Genomic DNA, 18,682 nt, shown 5'->3' on the forward strand with positions numbered 1-18,682 from the left:
TCACAAAGCAGAAATCGTCTGCATACTCCCTGGAAATCTGTGGGGCTTTCTCTCCAAAGCTGGGATGCCTCCCTTAAGGTTACCCTCCTGGGAGCTGAGTGAAAGCACTCTGTACGCTATTGTTATTTTGGCAGTAAATTACATTGACTCTGAATCTACACTAGTTCTTTGCCAGCTTAAATATAGTTACCTTGATATTGTGCACTGTTTTATGTAATCTACTAGTTCTCTTTGTTTTATACTGTGTAATAAGTAGCTCTCTTCAAGGCCTTTTGACTGTGATTGCCTATCTATTAAATGAATACCTAATTTTATAATAAACCTGATATCTGCTGTCCTGAGAACTTGCAGGCTGGAGCGATTTTAGGTGCAGGCCATACTAAATTTAAACTGCTGTCAAAAATCTGAGACGAAAGCAGGGCTTGCCTGAATCTCCCACCCGATCAGTGACAAGTGGTCACATTGGCACCTGATGTCAAGTACTTCACTGGCACCTATGCTAATGCAAGATGAAGACCGAAGGGCCTGGATGGAGATAAGCAAAAATGAACAAGTAGAGAAATGAAAATGAGCCCACAGATATCACAGTTACCTACTCCTCTCTGCTGGTCACTCCCTGGATATTAGGGTCAGAGTTCTTCTGTTGCTATTGTTTCCATGTTTTGCTTTGGGAAGGGGGGAACGCTGAGGTTTCAAACTGCCATAAACTACAGTGTGGAGGTTCAGCCAAGGCTAATGAAGGTCAGAGCCTGCCCTAATGTCAGCCCTGCTGGGAGGTGCCTGTGCGAGGCCTGGGGACTTTCCCACATTAGAACCATGTCTGTCTGTCTGTCCTTTCCCTTTTGATAAGGATTAATCCAAGCTGAGCCTTACATGAGAATAATTATAAGAAGAGATAAGAAAAAAGGATGTACCTTTGTGAAAAGAAGGAAGATAATTTCTGTGAATGAGCTGGTCTCTACAACACTGGGATCAGAGGCTGTCTTATTGAAAACTATTTACAAATCATCTTGACAGTGTTCAGGTTTGACAGCTCTGTGTTTAAGTTACAGCACTGCATATACAGCAGCCATATCACCAGTTATAAACAAAGTATCTGCTGGTGTAACGTGGAGTCAATTGCAGGTGCATATATTGCATCAATCACCAGCAAATAAAGCATTAAATAAAGTTTCTGTGAAATAAACAGAATTCCTGCCATTGCAATCACTTCTCTGATGCCAATACCTAACTACAAGTATGTGCCTGTCTCTTATGTACAGTCACTGAGCCAAGTTGTGTTTCCATCCACAGCTTGTGAATTCTACAAATCGTTGCCTTGATCTTTTTCCTAGTTTTCAGGTGTTTTCTTCTATTACCTTTCATTAGCAGAAAGTGGCCTACATGGAAATGCCTGGGCTTGGATTCTGCTACAGTTACACTTTTTGCTTGCCCTTCTTCATGTTCCCACTCTCCCCTTTATGGCTACTTACTCAAAGGGGTCGCTGGGATCAGCTCTCTGGAGCTCTGGAGGAATCGGGATTCTCTTGTAGTACATTTCCCAGTCAAAAGCTCCTCGCATGGCATCCCCTGCCTGCGCCTCGTAGCCAAAGTGGTTGTGGTCAATGACATCGATCATGGGACACACGATGGTTTTGTGGTTAAGTGCAATCTGGTCTGAAAAATGAAAGTAGAAAATAGGAAACGGCATGTCTAGTCAAGCCATCTATCATATTACTGCAAAGTGAATCCCACAGGTTTCTGATGTTTGAAGATTGCTTGCTTTGTGCCCTGTGGTCCCCCAATAATTTCATGTTTCCAATCTGTATCAAACCTTTATTTAAAGTAGAATTAATGCAGTTGGGGAACGATTAGAAGTATTTACGGTTCCTTAAAAGGAAGCACATCCCTGTGAGACCCACAGGAGTCCAGGTATCTGCATCGCTCTCTCATTGTTATGCCAAGCTGTCCCCAGGCACCTGCTGTGAGCAGGCCAGCAAGCAAATGGTAAAAATATTCCCTCATCTGTAAGGAGTCTGTTTGGGAACCCCCTGAGAGAGAGATTTATTCCTAAATGTGAATTTCAGTCCCTGCAACCATTCAGTCACTGTTCCCGTGGCTGCAGAGTGCATCAGCTTTGAAATCAAATGGTCCAAATTAAAGGCAAACTCCAACACAAAGAGAAAAACAGAGCTTGCGTCCCTTTTTTTTGCACCAATCTTTGAGTTCTAAAGAAGGCTCCACAGTATTATTCTTACCTGCTTTCTAAAGAAAGGACTTTAGTTTTGCTTTTAAAAAAAAATTAGAACTGTGAGACTAAATCAAATTCCCATCCCTAGCATAAGCTCAGCTCGGCCCGAGTCTGCTTTGGTGAATCCTATTGCTTAATCCCATAGAGCTCCTCTGAAAATAAAGACAAGTAAAGAAGATAGGCCAACATCAAGAACTAGGCAGAGGAATAATGGCTTGAAACGAGGAAGTACAGAGAAAACCGATAGCCGTGTTGACATGAAAGGACTGTAAAAATTACCTATGAACCCTCAAAAACCCCTTAAAACCTTAACATTCCAAGTATAATAAAGCTTTTCCTCTGAATGGCAGCTTAGATCCTTTATATTATTTAGTACATTTTAGGGCCTATGTGGAAAATTTGGTTTTTGTTTTTTGATTTTGTTGTTTAGATTTCACTGATGCTTGATAATACCCTAAATATAATCAGAGGGCTGAGTATGGATTGAACACTTAGCTAGGAAGGCAGGTAATACTGGTATAATGATTAATAATACAGATTCTACTTCCATGCTTCTGCAAGACTGGAGTTAAGAAAAAAAGATTATTTTCACAAAACATCAGGGTCTTTATTCTCAGAAGTTTAAGTTTAGAAATCAGGGATCAATGCTTCTAGTGAGAAATTACTGTGACTGGAAGTTCAGCCTGTTTTTAACATCCTTATTCTTTAATAGTGAAATAAATTTAAAGCACAGGATCTCACAAAATTCTAGGAAACTGATCACAGAGATAATGGCTGCATTACTGTTGCTACTGCCAAATATAATTACATTCACTGGCACACTGTACAGTGTTATCTGTGATCATTATATAAAGTCACTTTTACATAATCTCTTTCCTGTGATGGCCCTCCTAATAGTTATAGGGCTTATACCAATCTGTCTCTGATCCCCCCTTCTAAATTGATTGGAGTAGAGAAACTAAATGGGATTGATTTCTCTGAAGCAGGTCAAAGGTAGACTCTTAATGCTTTAGCATCCTTCTCTTCATCTTTAAAAGCTGCTATCTTTCAATACACTGAAGGATTTTAAGTCTCCAAGTCACATGTAGATAGCCTGGGGGAGATTTTTGAGCAATGCTCAAGCTCAATCCCAGTCTCCATTTCTGCAACTTTCTCAAGAATTCTGCAAGTATGATGATGTTTACCTGCTGTTGCGTGTTTCTGCAGAACTTACTTCTCAGCCTCCAAAATATTTTAGAGATAAGGAACCACAGGAAAATCTTGTGTTTTGATAAAAACAGGGTGTTTGTAGTTGTGTACACCAAAAGTAACTGTAACTGAAGACAACTGTGGCTCAGCTCCACAAAGTCATTTAGATACCCTAAAAATACTGAAATAATTCAGTCTTTCTTTGGCCTAAAAGCTAATAGTTCATTCTGAATATGTAAGTTAGATACTTAAATAGCTCTGAGAACCATCTTTAAGTAGTTGCTTTTGGTTCCTCACCCCCTTCCCCAACCTCTAACTTTCAAGGTCTCATTTGGAACAAAACCTGGTTTGGAACAGTGCAAACCACTGCTCCTCTCAGCAAAGACTGCCAGCCCAGAGCAGGGCTGAACTGTGTACTTGCTGAGGATTTTTCACTACACATGCCAGATTCAAAACAATAAACACTCAACATGTCCTCTGTTGTGGTTTCCCTGAATGACTTTCAGTCACATGTAGTGCTGAGTGAATCACAAAATATGACTTCAGATAAACATTTGAAAACATACATTTACTGTACTATTATTAGCAGCCAGGTGTCATCTGATTTCAGTATAGTAAATATATGCCATCTCAAGTTTATAAGAAAATTCTCTCACTCCTTTAGAAAAACAGGGCACAGGGAAAATATACTAGATGTGCGTTTATTTTCTATTTGTCCTTTATGTAATGCTCTACTTTTTCTTTCAAAATAAAACAGATTTGATTCTGGGTTTCGGTATTTCTCAAGACTCATTTCTAGGTCCTCTGGCTGGTTTGTTATCTACAGGTATTCTACTGTATGTGGAATGAGAAAGATTTAATTCCTCTTGACAACAGAGGGGCACTGATGCAGTTGCTCTCATCTTTCCAGTTTTCTGGTTTGAGGCTGAGGGTTCAATATAAACTGCAACCTGGCTGCAATTGTGAATCCTTTGATGCCAATCTATTTCTTCTTTGGTTTTTACAGGGTGAAATCAAGCTAAACGTATGGAACAGTTTATCTCATGGAAGACCACATAGGCTAGGGGATGAGGCCCAGCCAGGATGGGTTTATGAAAGTCTGGTCCTGCCTGACTAATATGATCTTCTATAAGCAGGTAACCTGCCTAGTGGATGTGGGGAAATGGATATTGTCTACCTGGGCTTCAGTAAATCCTTTGATACTGTCTCTCAGAGCATTCTCCTGGAGAAGCTGGCAGCTTAGAAAGGTGCACCCTTGACTGGATAAAAAAGTGGCTGGATGGCCAGCCCAGAGAGTTGTGGTGAATGAAGTTAAATCCAGCTGGTGGAAGATTGGAGGTGTTGTTCCCCACAAAATCGGTACTGGGGCCAGCACTTTCTAACATCTTTCTGGATGATCTAGATGAGGGGATGAAGTGCACCCTCAGTCAGGTTGCAGATGACACCAAGTTGGACAGGATTGTCAATCTGCTGGAGGGCAGGAAGGCTCTTCAGAGGGATCTGGACAGGCTGAATCAAGAATTGAGGCCCTTGGGTCATAACAACCCCATGCAGTGCTACAGGCCTACAGATGCACATCTGGGAAGCTGCCCAGAGAAAAAGGGCCTGGCCGGGAGCTGCTGGCTGACAGTGGCTGAACTTGAGCCAGCTGTGCCCAGATGGCCAAAAAGGCAATGGCATCCTGGCCTGTATCAGCAATAGAGTGGCCAGCAGGACCAGGGCAGGGATTGTCCCTCTGTCCTTGACATTTGTGAGGCTGCACATCAAGTCGTGTGTCCAGTTTTGGGCCCCTCAACACAGGAAGGACATTGAGGGGCTGGAGAGAGTTCACACAAGGATAATGGAGTTGGTGAAGGGTCTGGAGCACAAGTCCTATTAGGAGCAACTGAAGGACCTGGAGTGGCTTACCCTGGAGAAAAAAAGGCTCATGGAAGACCTTATCCCTCTCTACAACTGCCTGAAAGGAGGTTGTGGTGATGTGGGGTTGGTTTCTCCTCCTAGTTGTAGGAGAAGAAACCGACTATCTTGTGTGATAGAACAAGGGGAACTGGCCTCAACTTGGATTTCTCTCTGCTCCTTTATGACATTTCTGCTTTACATGAAGACATGGAGGTTATTTTTAAAAATGCAGATGTGATTGAGGGCAAGGAGGTAACAAGGGGAACAACTATATGCATGATTTGATATGGAAGCTAAGAAGGAGAAAAATTTGGAATTTTGTGCATTATCTTATTACTGATCTGAAGAGAAACTAGTTAATAGTATTTTTCTTGGTCTCTACTGATAGCTCATTAGAAGAATGCACATGTTGCTGCAAATGCTTTATCAGCTTACTGTGTGGCCCAAGAGTCCCAACATCAGAATTCAAGGAACAATAACTATTAATTAGCAAAACCATAACCTTCTGTGTACTTACAGCAGACTTTTTTAATGAATACAAATTTCTTTATTAGGCAACTCAGAAATTTTCTTCGGTTACGGTAGCAAAAAGCACTCACTTTGCAAAGCATATATACTTTGCATGTGTATATGGTGTGTAGAAAAGAGAACGTTGTTTCCAGAAGTGAAATCTTAGACTACAACAACTGATTCCTTCCATTCCTTTAACTAATAGAGCTTTGCTGGCTGCAGCTCGAATCCAGCAAAACAGCCAATAGCAAATCATTCTTTCTGAGCCTCCTGTTGTGGATGCTATTGCTATTGGAATTAACACTGAGGCCTTGGATATATTTACAGCGAAAACTGTTTTAATGCAATGTGGAAAACTAGAAAGGAGTACAATACCTGCATAACAAACCCTTTCAGGTCTTTAGCAAGGACATAGCATTATATTAGATATAGCAGTGTATTTAGTAGTAGTAAAAATAAAATAAATTGTAACTATTATATGCTGAAGCATTACTGAGAGATTTTACAAATTCTTTAGTCTCAAGGAACAAAATGCAGCCGCTCATGTTTCTTGGAGTTCTGGCTCACACTGACACTTGAGACAGATCAGAACTTCAGCAGAACTCCAAACACTTTGACACAGTGTCTGTCTAGCTTACTGTGGGACACAGCTTCAGTTACTGGTTCTATACTCTGATTTTAATGCCCGATGAATGCTCGTGCACTTACTGAGCAAGGGTGGCAGCCAGTTCACGTTGACCTCGCAGTGGGAATCCAGGAATGTCAGGACCTCTCCTCTAGCCAGCGAGGCTCCCAGCAGCCTGGTCCGGATGAGCCCTTCCCGCTTCTTGGTGCGCACGATCCTCACCTTGGCAAAGCGGACCATGTACTCCTCCAGCTTCTCTTTCAAATGTTCTGGAAAGAAGGACAAAGAAACCATCAGCACTGCCAGGCCTGGAGGAGCCAACAGAAGGACAGGTTGGTGTAAAACCTGCAAGCTGCTTATTTACTTCCATCTTTAGTCACTTCAAGTCCTCCAAACTCTGCCATAAATCCTCCTGAGATGGTTCAGAAAGTGCAAATATTCTCTCTTTTATCACACAGAGGAAGGCACTGACACTGTGCCACAGTTGTTGCTGGCAACCTGCCATCCACAGTATAATGGCCAAAACAGCTGCAGGATATTCATCCATTCTCTGGCTCCTGCAGCCCAGGGCCACATAAACATTCTGGCGTGTCATTTTATAAACAGTGACATTTCCACGTTTCCATGTACAAGTTTCCAATATCAACTTATTGTGAAGAACTATGCATGGAAATAAATTTAAAAAATAAAACTAGCACAATGAGGTTGTTTTTGTAATGGGAAGGGAAACAGACATGAAGAAAGAGCTTAATAGTTAGATACCAGCATGAAGCACACAGACAGCTGACTTGCTAATAAAATTAGGCTGAAATGCAGAGTAGTTGATAGGTTCTCTGATCTGCAAAATCTGGTTCTGTTTGTATCACTAAACATCATCTTTGGGAATATTTTTTCTTCTGACAAGAAATGCACACTAAGAATCATAAAAAAACCCAACAACAAAAAACACCCTGCAGTTTTGCCTCTTCCTAAATAAATCTAAAACACAAGTCCTGATCTTTTGTCTTTGCTATAACACCTCAGCTTGCCAATCATTACTTTGGAAAAATACAATAATTTCATTCATCAGGGGAAAAGGGAGGAAAAGCTTAGTCTCTAGTAATTAAAACAGTTGACAAGCTACATTTAGTGATGCTAAGGATTGCAAGCTGAGTCTCATGGAAATGGCTTTGTCAAGTTATACTTGTTTCTGATATCAGCTACTAATTCTTTGGACTTTTATGGACAGCACAGGCCTTGTTCCTGTTTTTACACCATTACAAATTGCAAGAAGTTTGCTGTGGACTAGCCAAAAGGATTTCCATTTAGCACTATCCTGGAGTATATAATGCAGACATACAAATTTAAGGCAATGAGCAAGTAAGTCACAGCACAGACAATACAGAATTTTGTGCAAAAATAAAATTAAGCTCCAGTGAAATAGAGCTCCCTCCACATGTTTATTTTCATCTTGCTATTTTCCTAGCTGACAAACACATACAACCTTCCAAAGCTACCTGCAGATAAGGAAGAAGCAGAACACTGATGTGTACTTAGTGGAAGAGTACTACACAGGATGGTCCTTTATACTGAGGAGTCCTGATGCACACTGGCACAGAAGAGGGACTGGGAACATCCCACTGCAATGACTACAGAACAGGTTGGGGCTTCTGAGAGGAGAAACACAACATTTTGGAGACATCCTGAGTCAGGAGAGAGGCTTGTGCTCATTGTACTGCCCAGGAGCAGTATTAGGTCAAGTGAGGAAAGCCAATTCTGAGACAATAACATAAATAATGACATTCAGATAAATATAGAAAGTTTTTGTCTTCTGCTCTGTGTCTTACTGTAGAATACCCATTTAAATTCCTAAATAAGAAGAAAAGAATTATCTCTTTTCCTATCCCATTTCACTATTTACACTCAATAAAATCCCAACAGTAACAATGCCAAGAGATGTTCTGAGTCTTAAGAGGTGGGTTTTGTATGACCAATCATATTCACAGGACAAAGCCTGTGTGCTACTCTGATTCACTTTAGCTAACAGCTACAATTCAGTTTTGTGACTGAACTGAGGTTTATTCAAGCCCTGGATCATTTTGTGCCCACAGGCAAAACTGTTTAAAGTGTATATTTATTGAACTGTTTTTCTGTTTTTATGAACTCCATTGAGACTATTCCCATAGCACAGAAATACAGAAGAAGGGAAATAGACCTTAAAAACAAAGATACAAAGACCTTGCAGGTAATATAAGAAAGTCTGTTAGGGCTGTCAGTCTGAATTTTTTTCTATATTGTAAATTGTATCATCTAATAGCCATGAAAAATGAAAAAGCTCCAAAGTGACAGGTTATTACATATTTCCAAAGTAAATCAAATCTAATCAGTTAGGTACCATAGGTTCTGTTAGTCCTCAGACACCAGAAATTTCCTGCAGTTCTCGAAGGTCACCTAACCCTTCTCCTTTTCCATCCACAGGTCTTCAGTTTGTTTGCACTGAATGGTGCATAGGGACCCAGCACCAAGAGCAAGGCCACACTGCTGCACATTGCACTAAAAAAGCACTAAAAAAGAACTGGGTTGCTCGGCCAGAACTCACCTCTTCAACTCTGGAAGCAGCTGCTAAATGCCTTGGCTATGGCACAAATCCCCCACCATCACCTGCCTACCCTCAGAGATGGGTTCACTGGTGACACTCTGGTTGATCGAGGAGTTGTGCAGCTACTACACGGCTCCGAATTTCATTACATATCAGACACAATTGCTTTACTCCTTCCTGTTTTTAGGCAGTTTCTCTCTTTGTTGGTGAAGGCAGCTACCGAGAAAGCACCTACATTCTCTGATGAAGAGAAGCAGGAGCCTTACCTGGACAATCCAACTTGTCTGTGGTGCTGGCAGGCTCTCTGGGGCCTGCAGGCACACAAGTTGGCCTGCACTAGCTGGGTGTCACAATGGTTACTGCCCTCACAGCAGGCAGTTTGAACATGGCCAGCACTGCTGTTTGAATGAACGAATACAAATGCACCCTTTTAATGCATCCTGATTGTTATCACTTGTCTTGAGCCAAATTAATTCACTGAAATTCAGTCTCATGCAAAGGAATTAATTTCATCCTTCCACATCCTTCAGCGAGCAAATTCTGGAAGCTGAGTGCCTATCCTCTCAGGAAAACACTTCAGGGACAGATGATGTAAACTATCAAATTATGATACATTCTTTTCTGTTCTTACATCAATTGTTAAATAACAATGGAGTTGAATATTCATGATTTGATTGTCATTAGTTGTATTGGAGCTTGAAATTTATTAAATTGATGGTAGTTCATACCATTCTTTCATTGCTTTAGATTCCTTGCAAACTCAGGAAAAAGGTCTCTCAGATTTTACTTTTTTTTCCCTTTGGCTGCAATTCTGTGGAACAAACAAAAGCTCTGCACCACCTTCCTCCCTCTCTCTCAGATAGCTCTTCATGCATTTTAGACAGCATATCACCTGATTTGTGAAGAACTGCATCAAAAAATCCAGCACATCTTTTGATGCCAGAATTACATATCCCAAAATTATTGCCATCTATTTAATTAGTCCAATGACTGAATGATTTTATCATCTTCTCCTTGTTGCTAAGGAACGTGTAGAAAAAAAAGCAGAAATACACAAATAAAATTTGCTCATCTTTTTTATACAGAATTCTAAATGCCTCCTCATTTAGACATATCTGGAAGGAGTAAGGAAGAAAACAAAAGTAATGGATTGTGAATTTTATAGAGCTTAGTTAGGCAAGTGACATTAAAAGACCAGATCTACATACAAACCAAAGCATGCAGATTATAGAGAGACATAAGGTATCTACATTTTATAGACCAGTTACATGTTAGTAATATCCTAACAGTAAGTCATGACAGAGTCAAAGAGAGGCCTGCAAGAACACCTACTGTATCTTTAGTCTTGAGATATGGCAAGGAAGGTGGTTTGGGAATTTATTTGGGAAAAAAATCTCAAAAACTAAAATAACTATAAAAACATCACAAAGTGTTTAAGTTCAATGTCCAACTCCAATATGGTTGTGAGAATGAAAATACCTTAAGGTGAAGGAAACAAATTCCCTTTTGGATCCATAACTACGGATCTTTTAAACTTAAATCATTACAAAAGTGATCTCATACTCTAATTTGTCCTACAACGTCTTGAGGCACTATCTGTTTCAAATTTTACCAATCTCTAAAAGCAAAAATAAACACAGAGTAACAGCCAGAGGCAGTAGAACAGTAGTAGTTTTAAAAAAAATGTAGTATTTTCTAATATAAATATAAATACTAAAAACATAGATTTCATTTAGAAACTCATTTTGATTAAAAAATAATATCAGTGTTTGTGATTACTAACAAATTTAGATTTTTTAAATCTTGTCTTTTGCCAAACCTATTAGAATAAACTTCCCCTTTCCACAATAAATTTCCCTCACAGAAGAGAACACCAAATGTTTTATTTCCTATAGTACAACTGCATTTTCTCACAGATCCCAACTATTTTATTGCTAATACTGCCTGCAGAAGAAGCATCTCACACACAAACCCTGTATGTTACACATACACATTTACAACTTAGCAAACTCAAGTAGACAAGTAAACATGCATGAATCAATGTTAGCACAAAAACATAATTCTAGAGAAATTATTTTAAAAAAATTATAATGCAGTGTGTAAAATAGAAAGCAACCTGTAATAAAAAGACATTTAAATGCCCAGAGGACAGCACATTCTGCCCATTCATTACCAAAGGTAATCAGATTTGAACAGATTTGCCAGGACAATAGAACAGGGAGGTAGGATGGTTTAATTTATATTCAGTAGAATTACATAAATTCTACTTTCAGAATTGGGCATGAGAGAGAAGTCAGTATTGAAATTCTACAGGAAGCTGTAAATGGTACTTTTTGCATATAAAGAAGCCAAAGTCCCTTCCATTAGATATGGGAGCAAATATCTAATTCGTAATTGAAAAGAAAATAGATCATACTTTTCTTTCCAGTGCTGATCAGATGAATCCCTGAAACATAAGTTTGACACATGCCAGGCACCTGCTAGGGCAAGAGCTGGCACAAGGGTGACAAATAAAGAATAATGCATGGGCAGGCTGTTTACAGGCTGTCACTGCTCTGACAAGTGATGATAAAGGGAAGCATTATGTCTCTTCTAGTGGCAGCCTGTAAACAAATTCTCCATTGTAATTGCTCTGCATGGGCCTCCTCTGCCTTCATTTAAAGTCTGGAGAAGTTTTTCTAAAATAATAGCAGAGACACAATTGCTTAGTCATAATAATTAAAGATCTACTCAAGCAGAATACCTGTTTACTTAATTTGGTGCCCAGAAATAAATTGGAAACCAGGGTTCTGTCTTTGTGAGGTAAAAAATCATGTAGTAGTAAAAAGCAGAACTTCAATTCTTCTCTCATGTTGGGATGCTTACAGAGAGTATTTCATTATCACATTAGTACCCATGTTACCATGTGATAAGAAATGTTCATCCAGGGTTATTGAGAATGAGTCAGGGAGACTTAAAAGATTACATGAAAGCTAGAGCTGGTCTTCAGGATGTGCTTGACTACAGTATGGACCATGAAAAAGGAAGGAAAATACAAAGAAAATAAAGTATTTTGTTAAGCTCCACTCCAGTCCAGCCAGGCAAGTCCCCCCCATATCTTTGCCTGTAACAGAGCCCTTCTCCACATCTGTAGCACCTCAAATTTCTGCTAGTACAAAAAGTACTAGCAATTTCTGTTAAGGATCACTGACCAGCAAATTATCAAATATTGAAGAGCAGCAACAGAGTCTGCTAAATGCCTGGATAAACAATTTTAACTAAATCTGTTTATTTCTAACCTGAATTGACTGAGAGGTATGTACTTCCATGCTCTGGAATTCCCAGCATGAACCATATGAAAATAGTCCAGAAAAACCCCTTACAGTAATAGAAAAAGTATATTGGCCTCTCCTGTTATCTCAGCACAGGAATATGGGAGGAAGCAATGTGGTCAAAATTATAGTAGTCTGCGGCCTTAGCTCAGTAAAACAATACACAAACCACCATTTCTCTTGGTGAAAACGAAAGCAGTAAAATGGCTATTTTGCCTTGCAATGTACACAAGGCCAGCTTCTTTGAGGCTACCTCAATAAGATTTTTCTCTATCTTTTTTACTCTCTGGCCAGCAACAAAGAGCTTTGTGCCAATATGCACAGACAAACCTGCAAGTACACTCATGCACCCTCCATGGCTCTCATAGTGAGAAGAGCTCCATCACTTTATTATGTTCCTTCCTGCAAGATGGGATTATCTTCCCAGGTAAAATTAGTGAGGATATCCTCCTTTTGTTTCCTGAAGCCTTGAGCATATCTTTTTCCCAGAACAGCTTCATCTTTTGATGACTGACTTACGCTTGACAGAAAATACATAAAGGAAACTGAGTGGCCTATGGTTATTCAGTTATTCCTTGTTTTCTGCTGCAATTGACAAAATAGCCCTCTCCAGTGCATTGCCATTCTTTTTACTTTCACTGCCTGCATGTCTGTTACCATAAAAACAATCAGTCTGAATACAGAATACAAGGTGAGTCTATGAATTTCAGTAGATCATATTCCTTTCTTCTAGTTTCCCTCTAAGCTTCTTATTTGCAGAAGGTTGATTGGAAGTGCTGGTTAAACACAGAATGATTGCATAGTCTATAACAGGTCAGCTGCTACTTTTCATAGCCAAGTCAAAGCCTACAAGAAGGACAAGTCCCCTGGTTATAACTCTGGGTAAACTAATCCATTGCTGTACTACTGCTCTTGTGAATAAGTCTTTTGTAAAGTCCAAACTGAATCTTCCAAACTGCATCCTGGGGTTATTGCCTCATGCCATCTGCCAGTATCGGGAGGAATTTAGTTTTGCCATCTCTGCAATTCCCTTTCAAGTTACTGTGGGCAGATGTTAGATCACCATTTAGCTACTGCTTTGCCAGACTAAACAAGCCCAGGTTTGTCAGCCTCTTCTCAAAGGTCACATACTTTTGGCCCATGACAGTCGTGCCAGTCCTCAGCTAAGCTGACTCCAGCTGTAGTCCTTCTTGAATTGCAGAGCCCAAAACTGGATGCAGAATTACAGCTCTGTGCAGAACCAACGGTGTAAAAAACATAATTTCATTTTATCTGATTACTCTCATCCTAGCAGAGCCCAATCCAGCTTGCCTTCCTGGTGATACAAGGTGAACACTTTCTCCTATTCACTTGGTACCCACTATGACCTCTGCAGGTGCTTACATCACACCAGCTAGCCAGTTTGCATCTTTACTGGCATATGGAGTTATTCACCTAGGTGCAGAATCTATCACTTCTTGTTGAACTTAATTAGATTTCTTTTGCCTGATCCTTGAGATTCCTATTTAATGTGTCAATTCGTCTCTCTGTTTTTGTATCATACACATGTTTGCTGAGGGCTCACGGTCTCATCATGCAGGTATCAGTGAATAACCCTGATCTCAGTATTTACCCTAGCTGTTTTGCCAATTAGTCCTGACTAAGGAAATCTGGAGGAAGGATGGGGAAGTTTTCTGCTGAACAGATTTTAGCATCTGATCCATAGCCATTCCAGACAACAAGAAGTTCCAGAAGCAGACAGGTAGTGTGGAAACTATTGGGTATGGTAAGTTCTGATACAGACTGATAAATAAAAGAAAATAATAGCAATATTCTAAGAACCATCTTATTTTAGCCCTAGATAACCCATTCTTTCCAAAAAGCTTTGCCCGCTCTTTCCAAACAGTTTTGCACACCTAAGACTATGATCACTTGAGATCACCGTGTATTTATTGCTGATCTGGAAGTAGCACTGCTTACAGAGACTTGTGACACTCAGAAACTTGTTTTGGCTGTGATGTTTGGGTTAACTGGCTTGAGGCAAGCTAAAATGCAATCTCTTTTTTCTCATATTAATAATGAGTCAAGATAAAATGCAGTTTCTTTTTCTGATGTTAATAATGACTCAAAGTCCTTGCATGATATACTACACGGCTGTGGAGAGTATCCTGAATGTGCAATTGTTCTGTTCATTCCTTGCACTTCAAGGACTATGAACTCCCAGACAGCACCCTCATTTTGATGTTCAATTTCAACTACAGCCTGTTAAAGTTGAAAGAATCTCCAAACTACATAGTAAATGCACATTCTTTTGCTACAACCTGGAAAGGTCAGCATTACTAAGAGCAAGAGGCTAAACAGAGCACATGAATACAGCTTGATTTCATTCAGGATAGACTTAGGGTAAACAAATCTGTTTTGTTGCACATGGGCTTTCATATAGTCATGAAAGGAGTGATGGGGACTGCAGAATCTGTGAGACAAGCTGCATTTGCTGAGACTTCTCCAATGATAGAGACATTCAAAGATCCTGGTACTCCTTTGTTCCACTTCCCTGAGCCCACATAATTGTGACTTACCAGTCATTCTGTCACCAGCAGAGAAGTGTCTTTGTCAACAAGATGAGTGTTCAAGTAATTGAACACCTTGATATGAGCTGTGGTGACTGCTTACACAGATGTCATGGAAGCATCATTAAACTCTTGAGGTACTTTTTCATTCAGGTTTTTGAACAGGAAAAGAAGCGAAGGATTTCATTTTTAGGCTGCAGTAGTGCAGCACAGTACATCAAACTGCCTCCTTAGCATCTAGGGCAGGCTTGATAGCTGGTTAGTAGTACTGACACAGCTCCAAGTTTTCCTTCCTTATAAGGAAACTATGAAAGAATTTTTTAATGTATTTATTCCAACTGCCAATTTTATGAGATAGCTCTTAAAACTTTCAATGGCACTGTATGGCAGCATGTCTTTCCTACAGCTGATAGCAGGTTCCTTCATTTACAGAACATGGAATTGCTTTACCACAAGAGCAGCATGGCTGATGGAATGAGCTTCAACCAAACTGGGAAGAATTTTTTCATATAGGTCATTCTCTGAACACAATTATGTAGCACAGACCTGTCAAAAGAGTGACCTTGCTGCATTAAGATGTGATTGTTTTTAACAGGTCTGTTTACTACAGAGGTATTTATACAGTAACTTGTCCCCAAGGGAAGTTTATTGTGAGGTTTCTTCCAGGTTGCAAAGCCAATTAGAAGGTTATTTGGAAGTGAATCCATGAAAGATAAACTTTCCTTGAGATCAATACATTACTCACACATGCTATCCTCTTTCTTTCACAGTCACAATTTTGCATCCTGACAATATTGATTCTTAAAAATCGTAAATGATGACCTGTCAAGCAGCACTTCTGTAATGTATTTTTAACACTGCAAACAGCCTTGCAGATTTTGAGACCTGTATTTTGACTGACATTTTCTCTGTTTTGCCTAAAACTATCTTTGACATACTTTTAGTTCTTCCTCCAAAATATATCACTAACTTTTGCAATAGGTGCTGCCTCCAGAGAACAGTTTTCTCTGACTTCACTCTTTTTAACCTCTCAAATGCCAAAGACAGTTTGTATTGGAGAACTGGTAAAACACCACTGTGAGGATGGTATTTGCCTTATATTTGCAGAGGACAGTAACACTGGTTCTTGGGAGCACTGGAAATAGGAGTCACAGAACACACATAATTACTTTTTAAGTGGCATCAGATTCGGGTACAGCTCCCTACATGGAACACTTATTTCCCAGAGTAATTCTACTGGCATTCTAAAGTGTTGCAAACCTTAGGCTTGACTCATCTGAAGGTATTGGAATATGGCCATCTACTCACAGAATCTTTGAATATACTCCTGACTAATTGAAAGCGTGGTACTTCTGTAGCTCTTTTCCATTCTATCTGCTAACCATCACAGGCTGGTTGGTCCTAAATAGAGCTTGAAGTGAGTCCTTTTCCTCAAGAATTCAGTGAGGTTTTTTCCCTGAGTGCACAGGACTTTTGATGTAAATAAGAGAAGCCCTTGAAATATACTTTGAAACTCAGATTTCAAAACACAAAAGAGATCGTGGGCAATATCTTATTTCTTATCTTTGAAATGTGATATTATATCAAGAATATAGCAAAGTTGTCTTCCAACTTTTGTACTGATATTTTTCTTTTTAAAAATGCCCTCTCTGACAGAGGAACTGGAGTTCTGAGGTACCAAATCTTTCCGGTGGAGTGATGAATTTACCTGTGCTCTGCATAGTGCAACAGGATGAAATATGTAGATGCTCAATGAGGTTTCTCTGACCTACTGAAAGAAGCCTCAAATTCCTAGCAGTGCAAATGCTAAAAGCATGGAGTATACACTTCTAATTATCCTTTGTATTGCCTGAGTTATATTTCCTATAACAAAGCACCTGGCAATATTAGACTTTTTTTTACAGGCGGAATGCAGACCTTTATAAGATCCAGGAACACTTATTGATGAAGCAAGAATCCAGTTCCTTCTCTCAATTGCTGCATTTCATCACCCAAACATTTTCTTCTTGTAGCTGCTATTTCAAGAGTTTTTCCTTTTTCAATTTTGTCCAGAGTGGAAATACAACTCTTCTTCTGATACTTTAAAATGAAAAAGTTTCTGGTTTTTATCAAGCTACAGCTGTAGTTCTCAAAACTGCTTCAATCATTTAACTGCAGAAGTTAGGCCTGTTAGTTGCATAACCTTTGCACTCACTGCTATGTCGAGGAGCACAGTGAAAGAAGATGGAGTTATTATTGCTGAAGAGGTTTTCAGAAAGCTGCAGTTCATGGAAATTCTCTGACAAACTACTGGCAAAGAAAAGCAACCAATTTAAGTAATGTTTTTTAGATTAGGTCAGGTACCTTGTTTACTCCATTTCATTATTTGAGACAAACAGTTTGCTTCCAAAATTAGGTCTATTGAAATCTTACAGTGAAAGAGTTGTTTTGGTTACATACTTTGAAGCATGAGAATTAATTATCAAAAAGGAAACCATTCTCTGTTCACAGATTCTCTGCTATGATGATGTTCCTCTACATAATGAGGCAAACACTGATGCATAATTAGGCATCTTCTAACATCACTGTGAGCTATTAATCAAACAAGAACACCATGTTTTATCATGGATATATGATCAGCTTTTCACTTTTTATTTAAAACAAGAAAAAGAATAAATACATGAGCTGCTACATAAATCAAGCTTTAGAAAGGGAGACATTGAGTTTTTTCTTTTTTTTTCTTTGTAATGTTTTTCTCTCTTTGTTTTAAACATTGAACCAACCTGTCTTTTCCTATCTCTCTCAGTTGTCACAACTGTTCTGCAGGATCACTAATGCTCTTCACATTCTCTTTAGTCTGGCAGGTTGCCTCATTAAGGGTAAGAAAGAGAAAGACATACTGAATATTAAATGAACATCTAAGACCTAAAGGTTAACTAACTAAATAAATAAATATTGTATTGAATATTAACTAGTAGATCCAAGCTCTAGGCAGCTTTCTTGCAATGACAAAGGGATTAGGCTCAGACTACGCCCATACATTTCTATACATATTATTTTGAATACTCCTCCACTGCTCTCCCTCACCCAAACAGCTGCCTGTCTTGCAGCATCAAAAGACAAAGGATATAGCCTAGTATTTTTTACTTTACATGGCAACGAAGTTCATGGTAATATAGTAACCTGTGGGTACAAGGAATAAGGCATGGACTATTCCTAATCTCTCTGGAAAACAGAGCTTTAGGCTTGTTTCATCTTCCTATAGATAGTCACATGAATCCAGATTCAAACACAAGGCTTGGTGCATCTGGCTATACATTTTATTTGGATAAACACAAAGTATTGTCCTAGTGATATTTTCGTATCTTTCATAAGTAAAGGATTAATGGACTAGCCATTATCAAGTGAGAAATAAATCATTGCCATGGACATGGCTTCTTGCTCTTAGAAAGTGTAAAGCTATTTCAAAACTGGAATGGTTATATCTGCTTTACAGCATTTTACTGATCCTTAAAGATGGACAAAATGCTGTAATTCTGAACACAACTGCCACACCTATATTACTGTTAAAAAATTGCAGATATTGTTGCAGATTATGGATTTAATAGAGAACATAACCTTTGTATTTCATATTTCCTTGATATTTCCTCGACATATAAAAAATTACCCGTTAAATCTACAATAGAAATACCTGAATTTAAGTAATATCTGAATAGGAAAACAAAAGATTATATAATTTTCATTTTAAAGCACTTTTTACTGAGTATTCAGTAGACTGTCCTTATCTTGACTGATCCAAGAAGTTCCACTGGT

The 18,682-nt window shown here is 39.1% G+C and overlaps 1 protein-coding gene across 1 annotated transcript in view; it reads right to left on the reverse strand.

Annotated features, from left to right (window-relative positions):
• GALNTL6 (polypeptide N-acetylgalactosaminyltransferase like 6) overlaps nt 1-18,682 on the reverse strand; it is a 418,612-nt gene that overhangs the window by 66,357 nt on the left and 333,573 nt on the right. Inside the window, exons 5-6 of the mRNA XM_058803958.1 lie at nt 6,536-6,721; nt 1,473-1,656 (exon numbers count right to left, since the gene is read on the reverse strand). Of these exons, the coding sequence (XP_058659941.1) occupies nt 1,473-1,656; nt 6,536-6,721 (370 nt within the window). The remainder of the gene's footprint in view (nt 1-1,472; nt 1,657-6,535; nt 6,722-18,682) is intronic.

This window comes from Ammospiza caudacuta, chromosome 4 (assembly GCF_027887145.1).
Source record: "Ammospiza caudacuta isolate bAmmCau1 chromosome 4, bAmmCau1.pri, whole genome shotgun sequence".
Classification (NCBI taxonomy): domain Eukaryota; kingdom Metazoa; phylum Chordata; class Aves; order Passeriformes; family Passerellidae; genus Ammospiza; species Ammospiza caudacuta.